This window comes from Augochlora pura, chromosome 5 (assembly GCF_028453695.1).
Source record: "Augochlora pura isolate Apur16 chromosome 5, APUR_v2.2.1, whole genome shotgun sequence".
Taxonomy (NCBI): Eukaryota; Metazoa; Arthropoda; class Insecta; order Hymenoptera; family Halictidae; genus Augochlora; species Augochlora pura.
This window is the reverse complement of record NC_135776.1, coordinates 86,713-105,036: the sequence shown is the minus strand read 5'-3', so window position 1 is coordinate 105,036 and position 18,324 is coordinate 86,713. Positions and strand designations below refer to the sequence as shown.

General features: G+C 36.4%; 4 protein-coding genes across 5 annotated transcripts; 3 read left to right on the top strand and 1 right to left on the bottom strand.

Moving 5' to 3' along the window:
• Positions 1 to 24: 24 nt before the first annotated feature.
• On the bottom strand, positions 25 to 5,536 carry Msh6 (DNA mismatch repair protein Msh6). Its single transcript, XM_078180079.1, has 21 exons — positions 5,267 to 5,536; positions 4,930 to 5,159; positions 4,526 to 4,705; positions 4,367 to 4,458; positions 4,234 to 4,299; positions 3,971 to 4,165; positions 3,757 to 3,891; positions 3,551 to 3,686; positions 3,204 to 3,484; positions 3,020 to 3,145; positions 2,880 to 2,961; positions 2,627 to 2,814; positions 2,299 to 2,549; positions 2,072 to 2,229; positions 1,909 to 1,997; positions 1,564 to 1,854; positions 1,283 to 1,498; positions 1,026 to 1,205; positions 772 to 949; positions 557 to 708; positions 25 to 486 (listed from the first exon to the last, which is right to left on the bottom strand). The coding sequence occupies exons 2-21, from the start codon at positions 5,054 to 5,056 to the stop codon at positions 226 to 228; spliced, it is 3,384 nt and encodes a 1,127-aa protein (XP_078036205.1). The 5' UTR covers positions 5,057 to 5,159; positions 5,267 to 5,536; the 3' UTR covers positions 25 to 225.
• A 1,034-nt stretch (positions 5,537 to 6,570) lies between these two features.
• On the top strand, positions 6,571 to 9,474 carry LOC144470210 (pre-mRNA-processing factor 17). 2 transcript variants are annotated; one of them, XM_078181124.1, is made up of 8 exons: positions 6,571 to 6,917; positions 7,038 to 7,254; positions 7,485 to 7,811; positions 7,900 to 8,114; positions 8,198 to 8,461; positions 8,539 to 8,672; positions 8,755 to 8,976; positions 9,201 to 9,474. In XM_078181124.1, exons 1-8 carry the CDS (start codon positions 6,726 to 6,728, stop codon positions 9,376 to 9,378), a joined length of 1,749 nt encoding a protein of 582 aa, XP_078037250.1. In that variant the 5' UTR covers positions 6,571 to 6,725; the 3' UTR covers positions 9,379 to 9,474. The 2 variants fall into 2 exon arrangements, with proteins under 2 accessions (XP_078037250.1, XP_078037251.1); XM_078181125.1 differs by having other exon boundaries at positions 6,781 to 6,917; positions 6,993 to 7,254.
• A 120-nt stretch (positions 9,475 to 9,594) lies between these two features.
• Positions 9,595 to 14,008, top strand: LOC144470211 (transmembrane protein 181). Its single transcript, XM_078181126.1, has 12 exons — positions 9,595 to 10,584; positions 10,669 to 10,772; positions 10,883 to 11,032; positions 11,128 to 11,230; positions 11,332 to 11,485; positions 11,592 to 11,672; positions 11,814 to 11,913; positions 12,010 to 12,137; positions 12,329 to 12,478; positions 12,577 to 12,679; positions 12,789 to 13,019; positions 13,106 to 14,008. Exons 1-12 carry the CDS (start codon positions 10,370 to 10,372, stop codon positions 13,264 to 13,266), a joined length of 1,680 nt encoding a protein of 559 aa, XP_078037252.1. The 5' UTR covers positions 9,595 to 10,369; the 3' UTR covers positions 13,267 to 14,008.
• A 1,244-nt stretch (positions 14,009 to 15,252) lies between these two features.
• On the top strand, positions 15,253 to 18,222 carry Beta-phers (phenylalanine--tRNA ligase beta subunit). Its single transcript, XM_078181123.1, has 11 exons — positions 15,253 to 15,394; positions 15,530 to 15,585; positions 15,688 to 15,842; positions 16,005 to 16,074; positions 16,148 to 16,414; positions 16,512 to 16,691; positions 16,771 to 17,151; positions 17,236 to 17,316; positions 17,406 to 17,498; positions 17,565 to 17,844; positions 17,917 to 18,222. Exons 1-11 carry the CDS (start codon positions 15,337 to 15,339, stop codon positions 18,066 to 18,068), a joined length of 1,773 nt encoding a protein of 590 aa, XP_078037249.1. The 5' UTR covers positions 15,253 to 15,336; the 3' UTR covers positions 18,069 to 18,222.
• The last annotated feature ends 102 nt before the right edge of the window (positions 18,223 to 18,324 follow it).

The window sequence follows — 18,324 nt, the reverse complement described above, 5'->3', positions numbered from 1 at the left end:
TGGGTTTATAGAACTCTAAACAACTAGATCTTTACAGCGAATTTTATTATCAAAATAGTTGTGCGTAGAAATTAAAAAAAAAATGCAATACTTTTATAGTATGTGGAATGTTTACGAGACGCAAATGAACTTGAGAAAATTCCCATAAGTATTCATACAGACTTCCTATAAATTTCTCAAAACATTTTGACAAACAACGAAATAACAATTCATTGAAACGCATCTCTACAGAGCAGCAATCAAGGTCCTAATCGTTGACCCGTCATCTGCTTTGCACAGAGAAAGGAACGCGCGTTTCTGATTTATTTCCAATTCCATCCTCTTTGAGATCTCGTGTGCTCGGCTTGTAATTACAGCAGGCACACCGGCTAGTCGGGCCGCGTTGAAACCGTACGATTTAGGACAAGCACCCTGGCTAAGCTTGTAAAGAAACGTTACAGTTTCTTGTGATACCTCGTCCTCTTCCTCATTCTCCACCATGCAAGCCTATAAAAATTCCAAAAATCGTACAACTTTTATTTAATATCTTACTAAATGTGGAACAGAAGAAAATTACCATATGAGCCAAAGTGACGTCCTTATTGTTCTTATAATCTTCCACCAGGGAATGGTAGTGTGTGGAGAACAATGTTCGACATTTCATCTTTGTTAACGCGTCCACCACCGCAGCAGCAATTGCCGTACCGTCGTATGTTGAGGTGCCACGTCCTGAAAACCATAAAAAATATTATAGTCATTTAATACATTATCGAGGTCCCAAGGTAGCCTTACCCAGTTCGTCCAGCAGAACCAACGAGTGCGGTGTAGCATGTTGCAAAATAATTGCAGTTTCGTTTAGTTCTACCAAGAAGGTACTTTGACCAGCTAGGATATCGTCGTTCGCTCCCAATCTTGTGAAAATACGGTCAACTATCGTTAAGCGACAGGAACTAGCAGGAACATAGCTTCCCTGTAACAGTAAAATCCCTTGTCTATACCGGAACCAACCATTATCATATATCATTGATATTGCGGTAAACTCGTACTATTTGGGCCATAATCGTAAGGAGAGCTACTTGTCGCATCAGCGTGGATTTGCCACCCATATTTGGTCCTGTTAGTAGCATAAAAGAAGTTGAATTGTCAACAGCCAGTACAGTGTCATTTGGTATGAAATTATCTGATGGTATACACGGATGTCTTCCTTCTTTAACATTGATATAAATCTGCAAAAAGATACACGTAAAAATATTCATTGTTGCAGTATGTATTTCCAAATGAACCAAATTTTTCGAGTAATTACGTGTCCATTCGAACCATCTCCAATTTCCGGTACACACATATCACCGCTGAGAGCGTACTCTCTCAAAGAAATGAGAACATCCAAGACGGACAGCTTATAAACAGCCATGTTCCACATATCATACTTCTCACTGAATTGAGCAAAAATTCTCCTGTTCAAATCCTTCAGTACCTTGTCTCTGTGCTCCTCGGCGTTTATTTGTCGACTCAAGAGTTCCTAAAATTCAATTCGATTAAAACCGACCGGTGTTTCATGAAAAACTTGATCGACAGTTTTATTACTTTAGCCTCGGCAGTGTAATAGCGTTTATATCCTTTCCTCTGAGACATCAGCTCGAACCCGGAGCCAACTTTCTTCACTTGAGACTCTGGAATCTCAATCTGAAAACGCTTCCTATCAGTCCCGTGAAACGTGACTTTCACGCCAAAGTGTCGCTTCTGTTTCTCAAGGTAACGTTCTAAATTTTTCTTCACTTCTGCAAGTTCCATCAAAACAGAATCGTACTCAACATCCACTCCTTTCTTTGGTACGATACAGCCTTCCTTTTTCGCTTCCTCGTGATCGAACGCGGTCTATAAGATTATGATACATAATATCTTATTCAATAACTTTGAAGCTCCAATTACCTTGAAGTAATCCAACGTTTCCCTCAACGAAGGAAATTCTCCCTCCGGTTCTACTTTGGTACAGCAACCTACTAAATGGCTGTTAAAGTCTGAAATATGAAAAATATGCAATAATCTAATGGTGCTAATAGCATATGACTCCAATATTGAGTGTTCACAGCACCTTCGAATAAAGCGATTATTTTCAGGACATCTTCGAAGCTGCTGAGGGTGGTGGTAAAGTCTAGGATTCGTTTCTTCGAGTACGTGTGACCCTCGAACATAATTGCTCTGCCATCGGGATGGTTGTTCATTTTTGCTGGATTTCCAAGCGCGTGAATTCTATACACATAGTATTAAATAAATTTTCAAAATAATGCATTTATAAAATGTTTTTGCTCCTTCACCCACTTGCTCAACAGTCTTTCAAGATCCGGAAGACCAACCAAGATGCTGCGAGCAGTCTGTACTGCTTCGGAACGATCCATTAGTTCCCGTATAGCTTGTTGCCGTTCTATTATCACATTTTTGCGACAGGATGGCCTGCAGATCCATTCGCGCAATAATCTTTTACCAAAAGGAGTGCAACAGCGATCCAACGTTTTCATGAGGGAACCATCTCCAAAGATCCTCAAATTATTGATCGATATGGCGTCTAGTACCTATTGATTAAAAGAGCATTGGAATTGTTCAGATTAGACCATAAATATGTGTCGAGTTCGTCGAACATTATGCTCACCATATTATTTGCGAACTTGGATGCCCCTGAAGACTCGTTCAAGTAGTCTGGCGGGATGTACGTTTTAAATCGCGCTTGTGCCAACAATTGTTGTTCCAGGAAGTAGTCCTTAAGTAAGTACACGCATCCACCTAAAGCATGCACTGCTAATTCCTTGTCATCTGCCGGAGTCAAGCCTAAGCTATCACCTAAACAGAGAAATGATGTAGTACGTCGACGACTAAAATAAATAATTTATAAATGGAGCGTTTACCTTGATTAAGATACGGTTGCAATCCTTGAGGCCACGAGAAATTAGAGTCTGCTTGTTTAAAGTATTCGCCTTCGTGAAGATTCTGTAAAACAGGTATGTCTTGTAAAAAAAAATCGATGCATGTAAAATATTATATTTACCTTTAAAACAGTTGAAGCTGACCAGAACTGAGTCTCTCGCAGAAGCGGTTCCTTAATACACGCTGCCAAAGTGTTATTTAAAATTTGTAGTGTCTTTTGGGACAAATTACCGCGCTCGTACACCACCTGTCAAATAATTTCTTGAGTAATTGAATGTAACTAGTAAATGAGAAATAATACTTACGTGAACCGGTGGATAATGGGCAAGCAACGTTAGGAACCTAGAATTGCAGCGATCATCTTCGAATTGGCCAAGATAAAAATCTCCAATTGTCGTGTCCAAGAAACATACTCCATACTGCGATGTATTAGCTCCGGATGGGCATTTCTCAACAAGGGACATTAAATAATTTGAATTCGGCGTTGAGGCTTCTACATCCTGTGGAGTATACACCCTTGTGCCTTTTGAACTTATTTGGCAAATTTCTCTTTTCACAACTTTGTCGAATTTTGTTGGCTTGGTCACTGAAAAATGTATAAAATGTTCTTACACGGTTGGACAACAATAAAATATTTGTTCGTGTGCCCTACTTTTACTGCAACGTTGAGTCATCATTTCTGGGTTTTCTGTTTGTTCTACCCTAGCAACTTTGTATCCTCGCTCTAGAAGACTCGCTGAGAAACGGCCATATCCAATCTCAGGAAATCCAGAATGAGCAAACTCACCCTGTAACATACAAATGTTTCCTCCAGAACAACCTGTCAAATTTGAGAATGAGATTATTCCAATAACTTACACGCATAAATGTGAGATTAAGCTCTTTAACGCCAGTGACAGCATCCATGTGATACAATTCATAAAATTTTCCCACTTTAAAGAAAAGGACACAGTCGAAGTGTTTACTTTTTAAATCCCACCACTGCCTCATAGCCTGTAAAACTGATATTTTAGGATGTTTCTTATATATTTATATACGTATAATATTGTAGTTTACTGTATGTGCAATTTACTGGAGTCTGCTGGTTCAAAAAGTCCAAAGGAACATAGACAGTTTTTTGGTCATAATCTGGATCTTCTGGTGACTTTCTACTAATATCTTTTATTTTATTTGGCTGAAGAAAATCGTATTTTAAATGTGGCCAAGAATCCACAGCATTATTGCCTTGAACACGAATCGGCTGGGGTGGTTTTGACTCGACTTTCTCCTGCAAAAGTGACATTTAAATTTCTCGAGCGTTTCGTCAATTAAAATAATTAACAAATTTGCGTTTACCACTTTCCCAAACTTCCTAGGAACAGCTGAACGATTGGACTTGGCATTAGATTGCTTTTTTTTTCTCTGAAACATAATTTGTGTTAAATAATCAAGAACAATAGTTTGTAGATGTATTCATTTATATTTTTACTATTGGTGATTCTTCTTCGCTCTGTGTCTCTAGCTCGCTTTCAGGATGTCCTTCGGAGCATGAATCAGACTCTTCTGTTTCCTCCTGCGAATCTATACTGATTTGGTTCAAAATAATTCTCTTATTAAATCACTTAAATTATGGAATTTTTATGCGAACCAGGTTTAAATTCATCGCCAGATTCATCCCCAGATTCCACATCTGGAATTATTAGTCTTCTTTTCTTGGGTTGCCTCAGCTCTTCCTCATCTTTCTCCGCTTCCTTGTCATCCTTGTAAACTCTTTTTCTATCTTTCCCTCCAACATCCTTGTTTTCCTTACCTTTAGTGGGTGTCTTAGCTGTGTACAAAATTATAAATAAATATAATAGTATAAATTCTAGATAGGCTGAAAATGATATTCTATTTCATTTCTTTTTCTTTTCATAATATTCACACGAAAATAGTAGGAATTAATAGTATATGTTTAAGTATTCTCTCTTGTACAGTAATTTCATATCATGAAGCGTATCTTTTATTACGTTATTTATTATTAATCTGAATAAAGTATGAAACTTAACGTACCTTTGTTTCTTTGTTCTTTTATCCTTTTCGGCGTCGAAGATTTGTCATCTTGGACCGATTTATTAGCCGGTTGACTTGGAGTTTTTGGCGACGAAAAATAATTATACAACGTATTTACTTTCGACATAATTTAAGTAATTCGTCCTTTGAAAATTCCTCGTAACCGACACGTTTTCAATAGAAACTAGTATGTACGCTTCGTGTTATATCAGTGTTCCACGCGCCAATCGCTGCAATCCGATCAGAAACAAATACTAGGATAAACTGGACATGTAAAAAATACCAGTGTACATATCTTTATATAATAATTTCACAAATGCAGTTTACGTCCCCTTACCTAGTTGTTCGTGCTTTGCGATCTTTAAAAGTTCCGAAACACGTGGGCACCGAAACACTACAGAAAAGTAGCAGTGAAACAGCCAAACATTAAAAGTAAAAAACTATATTACGCTCGCTTGTGTAAGAAACAAGCCTTACGAAAACAATTAATAGCCGATTAATTTGTTATGAATTTTGATTATAAATATTGTTTCTGTATACACAGGAGTTGAAAGTACGCTAAAAAATTGTCAAAACGCATCGATCGATCGTAGCGTGGTTTAATCCAATCGCTGCAATCGCCATCTAGCGTTACGGATTTTCGAATTGATTTCCCTATCCCGCAACGAGTACGACAAAGACAGAGTCGTGCCACCAATCTTTTATCCGCGCTTCGAATTCCCTGGTTAGTGGTAGGGATACATGTGCATGGAGTTATCGAACAAGAACAAACGTTTTTCGCTGCGAGAGAGAGAGAGAGAGAGAGAGAGAGAGAGACGCATAAAGCTCCTCGACGGACGTATGAAATCAACAGATAATTTGTTAATAACTCACTTGTCGTTAACAATCGATGAGTATTAATTATTGTGAAGTATAGAGGGAACCTACGGCTACTTTCACACATTGTATTTAATCGGATTTTGTTGTTATTAATAATTATTAATAATTATTCAGACCCGTCATTAAATAATTTGGTAATTACACGGTAAATTAATCATTATTTAATTTCAGAGGCATAACATATGCATTTTTATGATTGAAGAATCTAGAATCGAAGTCTTAGCTACAATTCTAGTACAGTTTTGTGCACATTTGATTCCTAGTGAGTCAGTTATTAACGATTTTTAGAGGGACAACGCATCGGATACACGAAACTATCAGGAGGCCTACAAACAAAGTTAGTGGCACGTTTATACTGTCTTTATCGTCTTTATCGCACAGTCGGTCTTTCCTTGTCTTACACAATGTAGACACCAGAGAAACAGACATCACGATAAAAAATGGTTAATAATCGAATAAGGAGGAATAATTTATGAACATTTGCAATCGGAAAATTTAGTGCAGACCTTTCGCAATTTTCATGTATACTTTATAGTCTGATTATAACTTTGATTGAAAAGTCATCAAGAATTTTCTACGTCAACGTTTGACGTGCTTCGTATATGCATGGTGTCCCAAAAGTGCAAATGCAATCCACGAAGAACACTGTGCACTTTCGTAGTCCGCTAGTTGACCGCTTAATTTAGATTGAGGTCGCTTTTGTATCACAACATTTTCTACAGAGTCGATAATTCAGACCATGAAACAGAAAAATACGTTACAGTATGTAATCTCTGTACCGTACAGTCGAGGCCGAGACTACTTTAGTTACAAAAACAATTTTGTCTGTGTAACGCTTTACACAATTCTGTGCACGAATGTTAAACATCGGGTAATTGGCGTAACTACAGCAAGCACTTGAACAAACATTAAGGAATATGCTTGCCCTTAAGGAGTACGAAAGTAGCGATGATAATACCGAATCGGAAGCTGAAAGAGAAGACGCGAAGAGTGAGGTTAATCGTGACAGAAATCCTAAACATGATTTCACCGATTCATCTCTTTCCATGGAAAAATTGGCAATGTCGGTTAAATTACAAATTTGTTCTGCGCCAGAAGTGGTACCTACGGTAATAATCAATTGATTAAATTTTCTGTGACGTACACAGTTATTAGCGAATAATTCGCAAACATTTCCGTCACAGTCTCGACATGATCATTAACGTTCGATTGAACCGAATGTATCACAGGGAACTGAATTATGTGTAAGGCACATAGATACGACAGTGGAGGAAGTTATGCATAATCCTAAGTATGAGGAGCTGTTCGCACCCGACGTGGGGCCTGAAAATCCTTTTAAAACGCAACAGCAACGTGCTATAAAAAATATGCTGTCTGGATATGTAGAGAAAGCTCATATAAGCGAATTTCAATTTGAAAATCAAAGAAGAACATTTGCTAGCTATGGTATGTGTACAAATACGGGTGTAATAATATTTGAATTGCTACATATTTTTCAAACTCTCTAAGCAGTAATCGCTCTATCGCCATTTTATTATTCAGCTAATCTACAGTGAATTATTAGTCAATGAATACAAAACAATTCCAATCTTAATCCTTGACATTTAACAAACTACAGCCATAAAACTGTGCATGAGTTTAGCTATTATTAAGAATGAAATAAATACTTGCCACAGGCTATGCATTGGACCCAACTGTGGATGGTAGCTCGGAAGAAGGTAGAATGATTATTGGAGCAAAAGAAGCAGCGGAAGAATTGGGTGGTAAAACTGTATTTGAAAATACAACTCTTAGACCATCGGATAAAAGAAAACGACATAGAAACGATGATCCTGCTGACGTAGAAGGGTTCTTGGGTCCATGGGGTGGATACATGGATGAAAAACGTGTTATAAAACCAACAGAAGAAGAAGCTGCAGAACTGGAAGAAATATTGGCCAAGAGAAATAGAAGAGGAAAACCTATGGAAGAGAAACCCCTGGAAGAGAAAACAGTGTTGCATAGTATGTATATTTGAGATTTATTTAATTCCATTCAATATTATTTGATTCTATTATTCAAGTTGAATGGTTATTTGACAATGTTTTGCAGTCAAGGATAGCATAGACTACCAAGGAAGATCATTTTTACATGCTCCGCAAGACGTTGGTGTAAATTTAAGGTCCGATTCACCACCCGATAGATGCTTCCTACCAAAAGCACAAATTCACAGTTGGGAGGGACATACAAAGGGTATCTCTCAAATCAGATGGTTTCCTCGTACAGCACACTTGTTACTCTCATGTGGTATGGATTGTAGAGTTAAAGTATGTATAATATAATATAATATATGTTAGAATTAAGGATATTTATTAATATTAATTTCACGTGCATATTACTTCGACGAAAGCTGTGGGAGGTGTACAAGGAAAGAAGATGCATCCGAACTTATTATGGTCATCGTCAGGCCGTCAGAGACATAAGTTTTGATAATGATGGAAAGAGATTTTTGTCAGCGGGATACGATCGTTATGTAAAACTTTGGGATACAGAAACTGGCGCTTGCATTAGTCGATTTACAAATAGAAAGATTCCATATTGTGTTAAATTTAACCCAGATTTGGACAAACAACATTTATTTGTGGCAGGAACTAGCGACAAAAAGATCATCTGTGTAAGTAATATGAACGGAACACAAGTCTCAAGTTCGTAGTTCGTAGTTCAAGTACTTTAAGCGAAATTACATTACAGTGGGATGTTCGTTCCGGTGAAATAACGCAAGAATATGATAGACATTTGGGAGCGGTAAATACGATAACATTTGTAGATGAAAATCGGCGTTTTGTTACTACTTCGGACGATAAAAGCTTGAGAGTCTGGGAATGGTAAGATGTTGTTTATTGCATAAGCCTAACACTGTTTATCGAGTTTTCAAATAACCGTTCTATAAAAGTACTTCTTCCGTAGGGATATACCAGTCGACATGAAATATATAGCAGATCCTTCGATGCATTCCATGCCAGCCGTGACGCCATCACCTAATCAAAAATGGCTCGCATGTCAAAGTATGGATAATAAGATAGTTATATTTTCTGCATTAAATAGATTCAAGATGAATCGTAAAAAAACATTCACGGGGCATATGGTTGCTGGTTATGCATGTGGCTTGGACTTTTCTCCTGATATGAGGTAAACGAAAACAACGTTTAGAGTCAACGCACGGAGCCAGTTTCCAACCACTTCCATGGATACATTTATTATTCAGGCCAGCGAGTGGCCGATTCCAACAACACGAAATCACGAATATAACAAAGATATTAAATTTTTGTGAATCCAAAGTGACTGGAAATTGGTCCATGTATCTAAGTACGACACGCGAGTGTTAATTATTTTTCTTCTTCCTTGCGTCACAGTTATCTTGTATCGGGTGATGCGGACGGCAAATGTTACATTTGGGACTGGAAAACGACAAAATTGTACAAAAAATGGAAAGCACACGACGGTGTCTGTATCGACGTGTTATGGCATCCACACGAACCTTCGAGACTCGCGACAGCTGGTTGGGATGGAAAAATAAAGTATTGGGACTAAGAATTAAAAAGAAATTTCATTGTATTTTTCGACGATGTTGCGTCCTTGTATTTTATTATATGCATAAAATTACAATCTATAGTTTAGACAAATAAATTCGTCTTATTCGGTTAGACCGTGTATACATGAAAATGATAGATACTCCGGGAAATGAGGGGTTCCTGAAGCCAGTTGAAGTAACCTTTTCCTTTGCCGAAATGCAAACCGCGGCTTTGTTAACGAGTTATTAATGAAAAAAGATAGGTTTGCGCGCAATGATTCAACCCGCTGTTATGCGCGCTTGCCTGTCATTCGCCACTGTTTTTTCATTAATAACTCGTTAACAAAGCCACGGATTGCAGTTTAGCAAAGGAAAAGGTTACTTGAAATGGCTTCTGGAACCCCTCATTTCCGGGAGTATGTATAATTTTGTTACAACCTGTATACATGTTTGAATCGCGTTATCAATTAGAAATACGCGTAAACCTGAAAATATGCAAGTAGATATTATAGAAACGTACTATGTTTTCACGCACTCGCCATTGTTACGCTTCAAATGTTGAACAATAAGGGTTGTTCAAGGGTGGCAAACTGCGAGAAACTGTTCTGTTCCTAGCATCGTATGACGGTTAGAAAAATCAATATTATCCACAAGTCATGTCACCATGTCAGCCGGTATGGCGTCTCATACTACGGCTACTACGTTGTAACGCGAAGTTGATGTTTTTCATTTGTCTACAAATCTATGATCACTAACGATAACTTATTATTTGTTTTTGTAAGTTTTTCCTATTAAATAATTTCGAAACACTAAAGTGATCGCACCTAAAGGTTGAACTAAGCACGCCAAGACAAATAGTAAAGTAACGTTATGATATGTTTTCAATGAACAAAATGTGTACGCATCCTTTGTGTTGTCAAATTGGTGGCACCGAGGACCTGAACAATAATTATCGAAGATGTTGATGCTCGATAGAGATTACATTGTTTAAATTTATACATACATATATGTATGCATGTATATGTTCGTGTGTGCATAACTATTGCTATTGTTAAAAATATTAGAGTTAATGTAAAGATGGATAGTCCTGGGTTAGGATACTCGTATCATCTTCCGTCCGCAGGCTGGAATCTCAGAGTTCGAAATGTTCTTTCCCAGTTCAGTGATCTTTTTAGCGAATTTAACAAGTATATCGCGCCAGCTTATCATCATGATCGATGCGAAAGGTATATCATAATAAATCGCATAATTACATGAGTGCATAGCAAATACATGTTATTTATTTATATGATATGAATCTCGTTTTACAGATCGGTACAAATGCGATTATATTCGATGCATAAGAGAGAGTTTGTCATGGTATTTGTCGCCTTCTTTGCCTGTTTTATATTAGAGGTGTTTATTGGACTTGCAGGTATGTGCAAGCCTATGTCATCTATAGATTTACTTCAACGCATGTAGATTATTCGTTGATAGTCATATGCTGTAATTAGTTGTCCAAGTATTTATACTCTTATCTTGTAGGGCCTCCCATCACATTAACTAGTGAACAGAATGCTCACTTAAATGGCAGTGAAGTGGCTACTGGCCCTTTCATCATGAAAACGCCTTTGTTGTCTACATATAGTCAACAATTATGGGTGATCGCAAAGTTACTAACATCTAACAACGATGGTATCATAAATGCGATGAATTAAAGAATAAATTTTTAATTATAAATGAACATTCTAAACATAAGTTGCATAACTTGAAGTTTCTGATTGTTTCAGACGAACGGTATGATAAAAGTTTTCAAATCAGCATCTCGATAGATGGCTTGTCAGATGATCGTAAACTTGTGCCTGTGCTTTCTTCGGAAACTGGACAGAATAGGTACTATATATTAGCCTAGATGGGACAAACGCGATGCAAAATTTCAGCAATTCAATAACGAAATTGTCACTAATTGATGGATTTATTATTAAAAATCATAGAACCAGACGTTTAAAATGCGAAAGGCAAACATGCGACGAGATGGTGGTTGCTCATCTTGGATTCCTCGACTATACTTACTATATAATTACAGTCCGTTTCTACGGGCTTGAGAATTTCCACCGACGTTATAACATACGCGAGCTCACGTTCTACGTCAGTAAGCACTACACGAAATGAACAAATTGCAACGTGATAAATGCGAAAATGACAATAGCTATCCCTTATTGTATGTTGAAATAACGTTTCTGTTTGTTCGCAGTTCAAGAACTACAACCCAAAGTTTACAGAGTTAGAAATATGGTTTCGTCTACTGTTTTTGCTAACCGCATTCGCAATTATGGTAAAGAATACACAAGCATTATCACAAATTCGCTATAACGCCATCATTATACTATAATAATACTTGATTGCTATATAACGCAATACTATTATGAAATCATTTGTAATACATAGTATACATGGAAGCTTTGCTGATTTGTAGTGTTGGTTTGGGCATTCTCTCCGAAAATATCCGTTACATGACTGGTCGATAGAACAGAAATGGATTTCTATACTCCTTCCACTACTAATTTTATACAATAGTAAGATTTTACAACGTATTGAATATTTATTGAGAATTCTAACAGAATTTCAATAATTGAAATTTTTTTTGCTTCTTTTTCTTTTGTTTTCTACAGACCCGTTATTTCCTATGACGTTCTTGGTGAATTCTTGGGTACCTGGTATGTTGGATGCAATTCTGCAGACAACATTCCTTTGTGCAGTTCTGATGTTCTGGTTATGCGTTTACCATGGCCTGAGACAGGTATAAAATTTGTTATGATTATTCATAGGCTACCATGAAACAAGGTGAAAATGATGATGATGATAATAGTGGTGGTAATAATAGTAGTAGATGTAGTAGTAGTAGTAGTAGTAGTAGTAGTAGTAATAGAGGATGTGTTTCTGTAAAAACAATTTATTCGCAATTTTAATATAATTTCTACGTTTAAATAGAACGAGAGACGTCTTATCACGTTCTATTTACCCAAAGTTTTGGTGGTTGGTTTACTGTGGTGTTCGGCTCTAATTCTGGCAACGTGGTTGCGTTGCACCGAATTGGAAGATCCTACATATAATTACGTTCTCGATACGTCGAATTATTTCGTAAGTATAGTTTTCAGGTATATGTATGATGCCGTATATGGCATACCTGTGATAATGTCAACATCATTCTAATAACACGTGCATAATCTTAATTTCAGGGTTTCAAAGTGTTCTTTTTCACGATAGGAGGCTTTTACATCGTGTACTTGCTGCTCCTGATATTAAGAGCATACAGTGAATTACGGTCTATGCCTTACTTTGGTACGATTACTGTAAAAGATCTAAAATAATAACTAACTTAGTCAATCAATAACAAATAGAGCGACACGGTCTTGATGCACTTCCGTTACCGTTGCTTACCGTTCCACAGATCTCCGTTTGCGTTTCCTAACACTGCTCGCTGGAGTTGTTTTCTCGCTTTGCGGATGTGTCACGGCGCAACAGTTTGGCGCTGGTATTTTTGAAGACAGCTTCGCTTCACGACTCACCACTTACTACCGGTCTTCTGCTCAGTTTATGGCTTTATACGGCCTCTTGAATTTTTATTTGTACACAATGGCATACGTATACGCACCCGCTCATCAGCAAGTCTACGGCCAACGTAAGTTGTCTCAAGTTTTTTTCATCGTTTTAATCCTTCCGCGTATACATATAGTTGTTACACATGAATGTTTTTATCGATTCTAGATTCTTCCATAACGAAAGATAATCCAGCTTTTTCTATGATTAACGATTCTGACGAAGATGTGATTTATGGATCGGACGAGGAAGTTGTCTACGGATCGGATGAGGATAGTCGACGGCCTTTAACTCGGCCACCTCGTACTTCCACGAACAGTAACAATTAAATAAAATTCGGTCAGTTTTTATTTGATTTAAATGTCGTTAAACAATATGGCCCAAAGAAGGAGAAAACCAAGAATCAAGATTTTATTTTATAAAAAAGGAATACGCGGCCAGAAAATTTATTCAAATCGAACAAAATTTTCCTTACTGTTTGCGTGCTTCTGCCCATAAACATGTAGGTGTGGAGACAATGACTTCAAACGCTGAGTAACATGTATACATCGTATTGTATAGTAGGTACATTCACAGAGTGTTTATGTGCTATCGTGAAAACGATACTACCTAATATAAGGTACTCCTATTTATAATTTGTTCACTTAATTCGAGGTTGATCCTCGAATCTATAATACCTATAATACTTCGTACATACTATAATACTTATAATGCTTTAAGTCTGAAGACTATTACTATAATATAGTACAACAATAGAATGTTATGTAACGTAGTTGCGGAAAAATTATACATAAAACTTTGTAGCTTTTCGATTATACTGTAGAAAAAAACTTTATGTTTCGAGTATACCATGAATTGCACATATTAAAATATGTTTAAAGTTCAAACGTAATCTAGAATATTTTGGGCACTTACGCGACATCGACCGCGACGAGGTAAACAGCTTTACTTTACCATAAAATGTTAATCCGAAACGTATGTCAAAATTTATACACAATCCCATTTGTGATGGATAGTTGTATGCCACATCTACTTTTCTGGAAGTTAAAATCACAACTCTAAATACCTGAAATGCGATATCCGCACAACGGTAAAACTCTCAAACTGTCCGCCAAATTATCGATAGTCAGTTTTGGTTAATAGTTTGAGTGTTTTATCACTGTAGCAATTGGCGCTGTACGAACACCGAACGGAGCTTCATTCTTTCACCAACAGAGGCGCCGCGCATGCAGAATGCATTGTCGGCTGATTTGCGCAGTTACTTTAGAGAGAGAACGGGGGATGATCAAGAAGGACAGAACGAATCCAGTAAGCTCTATGCACAAGTGACTTCACGGACGATAATCCGAGGCCACTTTCGCCTTTCCACGTATCCGTACGTTTGGCGATCCATTTTAAATACAGGGTGCGACATTCGACTTTTAGGTACTTATGAGTCATGCGCGGAAAACTAGTTTTATGGGTGTGATTATGAACGTCAATGCGCCAAGCACACGAGTGCCATTAATTTACAAACATTCGCATTACCATATGGGCATAACCTTCGATAACATGTGATAACTAAGCTCACCTGTAGAACACACGACTCTGATTTTGTCAATCAATCACTACCAATATGGCTGACGGTCAAAGTCCTCTTTCGTCCTTTAGGTTCATAATGGCATCAAACATCAAATTTTAGTTATATTTGTCCACGCAAAGTTACGATTAGCTTTTGTGAATGGATATTTATTAATGTCGAATATTAAAGCAGTTGAACAGGTTTGGAACATCGGTGCCTCATTTCTTCGGGATTGTAGACCTATCCAATCATAATAGTGTAACTTATATACATATGTGTACTTCCGCACATCTTGTTCATTTTTCCATACTGTATATTACATACATATGCATATGTATACATGTATGACACAGTATTTGCAAAGTATCAAGTATATATTGTATCAAATCGTTATGTCATACGCATTATAATTGTATTGTAAATTACTTTCAGTTACTTTAGCGTTTGACGGTACATATATAGCATTGAATCTTAATCTTGCTATTGCTGTATAAGCGAGAGTTCACGTTTTTATGAATGATTCTCGAGGTATAGAATAGTTTAGATTCTCGACTATAAATTATTAAGATTAATTATCATCGATATACGTTTATCGAGCGATAAAAACAATCAATCTGTACTTTGTTATGTTCAATGTTACAGTAATTACAACTAACCCTGACAACCTAACCTTGATATAACTTCGGCTTATATTGGTCATCGATCAATTTTTCTGAATTGTCAACTAGCCGTAGTGCTACTTTAGGAAATCCTGAATATATTTGTTTAAGAAGTAAACAGTTTGTATGAATTAAATATATTGTACTATTGCAAGAAATACTCTGTGTAATATAAAAATATGCCAACGATTAATGTCAAACGTGACTTACTATTTAAGACACTTGGCAAAACATATAGTGAGTATAATAATATATTTTTTATAACTTCCAATACTCCATTTTATTCTAATTTTGCTACGAATCTGCCCATGTTCATATATTTACTTTAAATTGAAACAATACCTTTAGATTCATTTAGCAATGTTGTTTTAGCTGACGACGAGTTTCAAGATTTGTGCTTCAAATTTGGTTTAGAGTTGGATGAAGTGGTGTGTATATTTTAAGTTAACCAATATTTGTAATAAATGCAAAAAATTGTATGAATACGCTATATTGTAATGTATGTACAAGTAACCTTAATTTACATTAAGACAACAGAAAAACAAATAATCATGAAAGAAAGAGGTGTAGATGCAACAACAGAAGCATCGGAGGAAGTTATATATAAAATCGATATACCAGCAAATAGATACGATTTATTATGTTTGGAAGGCTTAACTCTTGGCCTGTTGATATTTTTAAACAAGTACGTATTATTTTTATTTTTATATGCTTGTACAAAAGGTCATATATTTGCATGCGACCACGATCAAGAATTCAAGGAAGACCAAATTATTATCATATTAGTTTATGTAGTATTATTTTTGTGAGTAGATTAAGAATCGTATTATTTAATGCTCCCACATAGGGCCAATGTGCCACGGTTTACAGCTGTATTTCCAAATTCTGATACCCACAGAATATTCGTGTCAAGCGAGGTATATAGAATGATTTTCAAACATATCTATAATTTATTGACAGAACATTTAATTCTACCATTTCTTATTTTAGTGTCTAAAAATCAGAGAACATATTGTTGCAGCAATTTTACGTGATGTGAAATTTACAAAGGATTCTTACAATAGTTTTATCGATCTTCAAGATAAGTTGCACGAAAATATAGGAAGAAAACGAACTTTGGTATCAATTGGTACTCACGATCTAGACACTGTTACAGGTCCATTTTTTTATAATGCCAAGCCACCAACAAATATACATTTTATACCGCTTAATCAAGACAGAAAATATACAGGGGAAGAAATAATGAATTTGTATGCTGTAAGTATCCAAGACCTAATTCAACATTTGAATGTGTAAATTATTTTATTTTGCTTAGAAATTAAAGGAGATAGTTAATGGAAGCAAGTTTTTTTAGAATCATACCAAGTTGAAGCAATATCTACATATTATAAGAGACAGTCCAGTTTTTCCCATAGTGCAAGATAACAATGGAACCGTATTATCTCTTCCCCCCATTATTAATGGAAATCATTCAAAAATCACACTGGACACTAAAAATGTTCTAATAGAATGTACAGCAACAGATCTTACAAAGGTAAAGGTAAAAATATTCTTCCAACGTGAAACGTATTTGGTCACAAAAATTAATAGACAAATTTTACGCGTATTTGTAGGCGAAAATAGTATTAGATACTATAGTTTGTGCCTTCAGTCAATACTCCAAGAAGAAATACACGGTCGAGGCAGTAGAAATTATATATCCTAATAACAAAGTCTTTCGTTATCCTGATTTAAAGTATCGAACACAGGAAATCGATTGTGAAACAGCAATCAACTATATCGGTGTGAAACAAACTGTAGAGGAAGTGGCTGATCTGCTTTCAAAAATGTCATTGAGAAGCTCGGCTGTGAGCAATAAAAAGTTACTAGTCGAAGTGCCTCCCACAAGGCACGATGTGATGCATGCATGTGATATTTACGAGGATATCGCTATAGCGTATGGATACAATAACATTCAAAAAACTGTACCATGTTTTTCAACGGTGGCTCAAGAGGTTTGAATGAATAATATCATTTGGCTCGTTTATTAGAGGCAAAAAGAATTAAAGTTTTATAATTTGTTTCCGATTCAAATTTAGTTTCCACTTAACAAATTATCTGATCAATTGCGCATGGAACTGGCTTGCACCGGATTTACGGAAACACTGACCTTCTCATTGGTACGGTATGAAATATATTTGCTAAAATATAAACATGGAATATCGATTCTGTTAATTTACGCTGACATTCAATTATTTCTTTGCCGTAGTGTTCCCGCGAAGATATATCGAATAAGTTGGGTCATAAATTAGAAAATGTACCTGCGGTACACATATCGAATCCAAAGACATTAGAATTTCAGGTACGTTGATCTCATTCTTGATAAATTCTGCTTGTAAACACTACTACAGCATAGACAATGTTGAAGGTGGCACGTACAACTTTATTGCCGGGATTATTGAAAACGCTAGCTGCGAATAAAAAGATGCCCCTTCCTCAAAAGTTATTTGAAATCTCCGATGTTGTATTGAAAGATGATAGAACGGAAGTAGGTGCACGCAATAATCGACGATTATGCGCAGTTTATTACAACAAGTCGGACGGTTTTGAGATAATTCATGGTTTACTAGATAGAGTGTTCCAAGTGTTGGAAATACCACGGATCGTTAATGAGAACGACAACGGATACCGTCTCTGTACAGTCGACGGTAAACTATCTTACAAGAATGCGACAAGCTTCCTAGCACTCGTGCAATCTTCGATGGATTTTTTATTTTCAGATACTACATATTTCCCGGATCGATGCGCAGAAATTTTATCCTATGGGAAAGTAATCGGGAGGATGGGCGTTCTACATCCTGACGTAATCACGAAGTTTGATTTAAACATGCCTTGCTCTGTATTGGAGGTCGATATCGAATCATTTTTATAAAAACGCAAATTTGTTAATTTTTTTATAGAACTATTTAATAAGTAAATAAGCTGCGTTATTTAATACTTGAATTTACATCGTTCGAAGAGGAGTTAAATATGTTCGAAACTGTAGATTGGAATCAAATGCAAATAAACGAAAGATCGGCTCTAAATTGACTTTGTCTCAACCTATACTCTTACAATGACGGCCTGCAACAATGCGCCGAGTATTCATTTAGCGGGAAACAATAGCTCTGAGCGCCATAGTAATAGTC

Excerpts from the sequence above, each read along its gene's own strand:
- LOC144470210 (XM_078181124.1), top strand. The coding sequence starts at position 6,726 with ATGCTTGCCCTTAAGGAGTACGAAAGTAGCGATGATAATACCGAATCG. Across the intron at positions 8,115-8,197 it reads GTATGGATTGTAGAGTTAAA|CTGTGGGAGGTGTACAAGGA; the intron begins GTATGTATAATA and ends CTTCGACGAAAG. Across the intron at positions 8,977-9,200 it reads GACTTTTCTCCTGATATGAG|TTATCTTGTATCGGGTGATG; the intron begins GTAAACGAAAAC and ends CTTGCGTCACAG.
- LOC144470211 (XM_078181126.1), top strand. The coding sequence starts at position 10,370 with ATGCATGTATATGTTCGTGTGTGCATAACTATTGCTATTGTTAAAAAT. Across the intron at positions 11,033-11,127 it reads ACTAACATCTAACAACGATG|ACGAACGGTATGATAAAAGT; the intron begins GTATCATAAATG and ends TGATTGTTTCAG. Across the intron at positions 13,020-13,105 it reads TCAGCAAGTCTACGGCCAAC|ATTCTTCCATAACGAAAGAT; the intron begins GTAAGTTGTCTC and ends TATCGATTCTAG.
- Beta-phers (XM_078181123.1), top strand. The coding sequence starts at position 15,337 with ATGCCAACGATTAATGTCAAACGTGACTTACTATTTAAGACACTTGGC. Across the intron at positions 16,415-16,511 it reads AAATAATGAATTTGTATGCT|AATCATACCAAGTTGAAGCA; the intron begins GTAAGTATCCAA and ends AAGTTTTTTTAG. Across the intron at positions 17,845-17,916 it reads CCGTCTCTGTACAGTCGACG|ATACTACATATTTCCCGGAT; the intron begins GTAAACTATCTT and ends TTTTATTTTCAG.
- Msh6 (XM_078180079.1), bottom strand. The coding sequence starts at position 5,056 with ATGTCGAAAGTAAATACGTTGTATAATTATTTTTCGTCGCCAAAAACT. Across the intron at positions 3,485-3,550 it reads GACTCAACGTTGCAGTAAAA|TGACCAAGCCAACAAAATTC; the intron begins GTAGGGCACACG and ends TACATTTTTCAG. Across the intron at positions 3,146-3,203 it reads CCCATTATCCACCGGTTCAC|GTGGTGTACGAGCGCGGTAA; the intron begins GTAAGTATTATT and ends ATTATTTGACAG.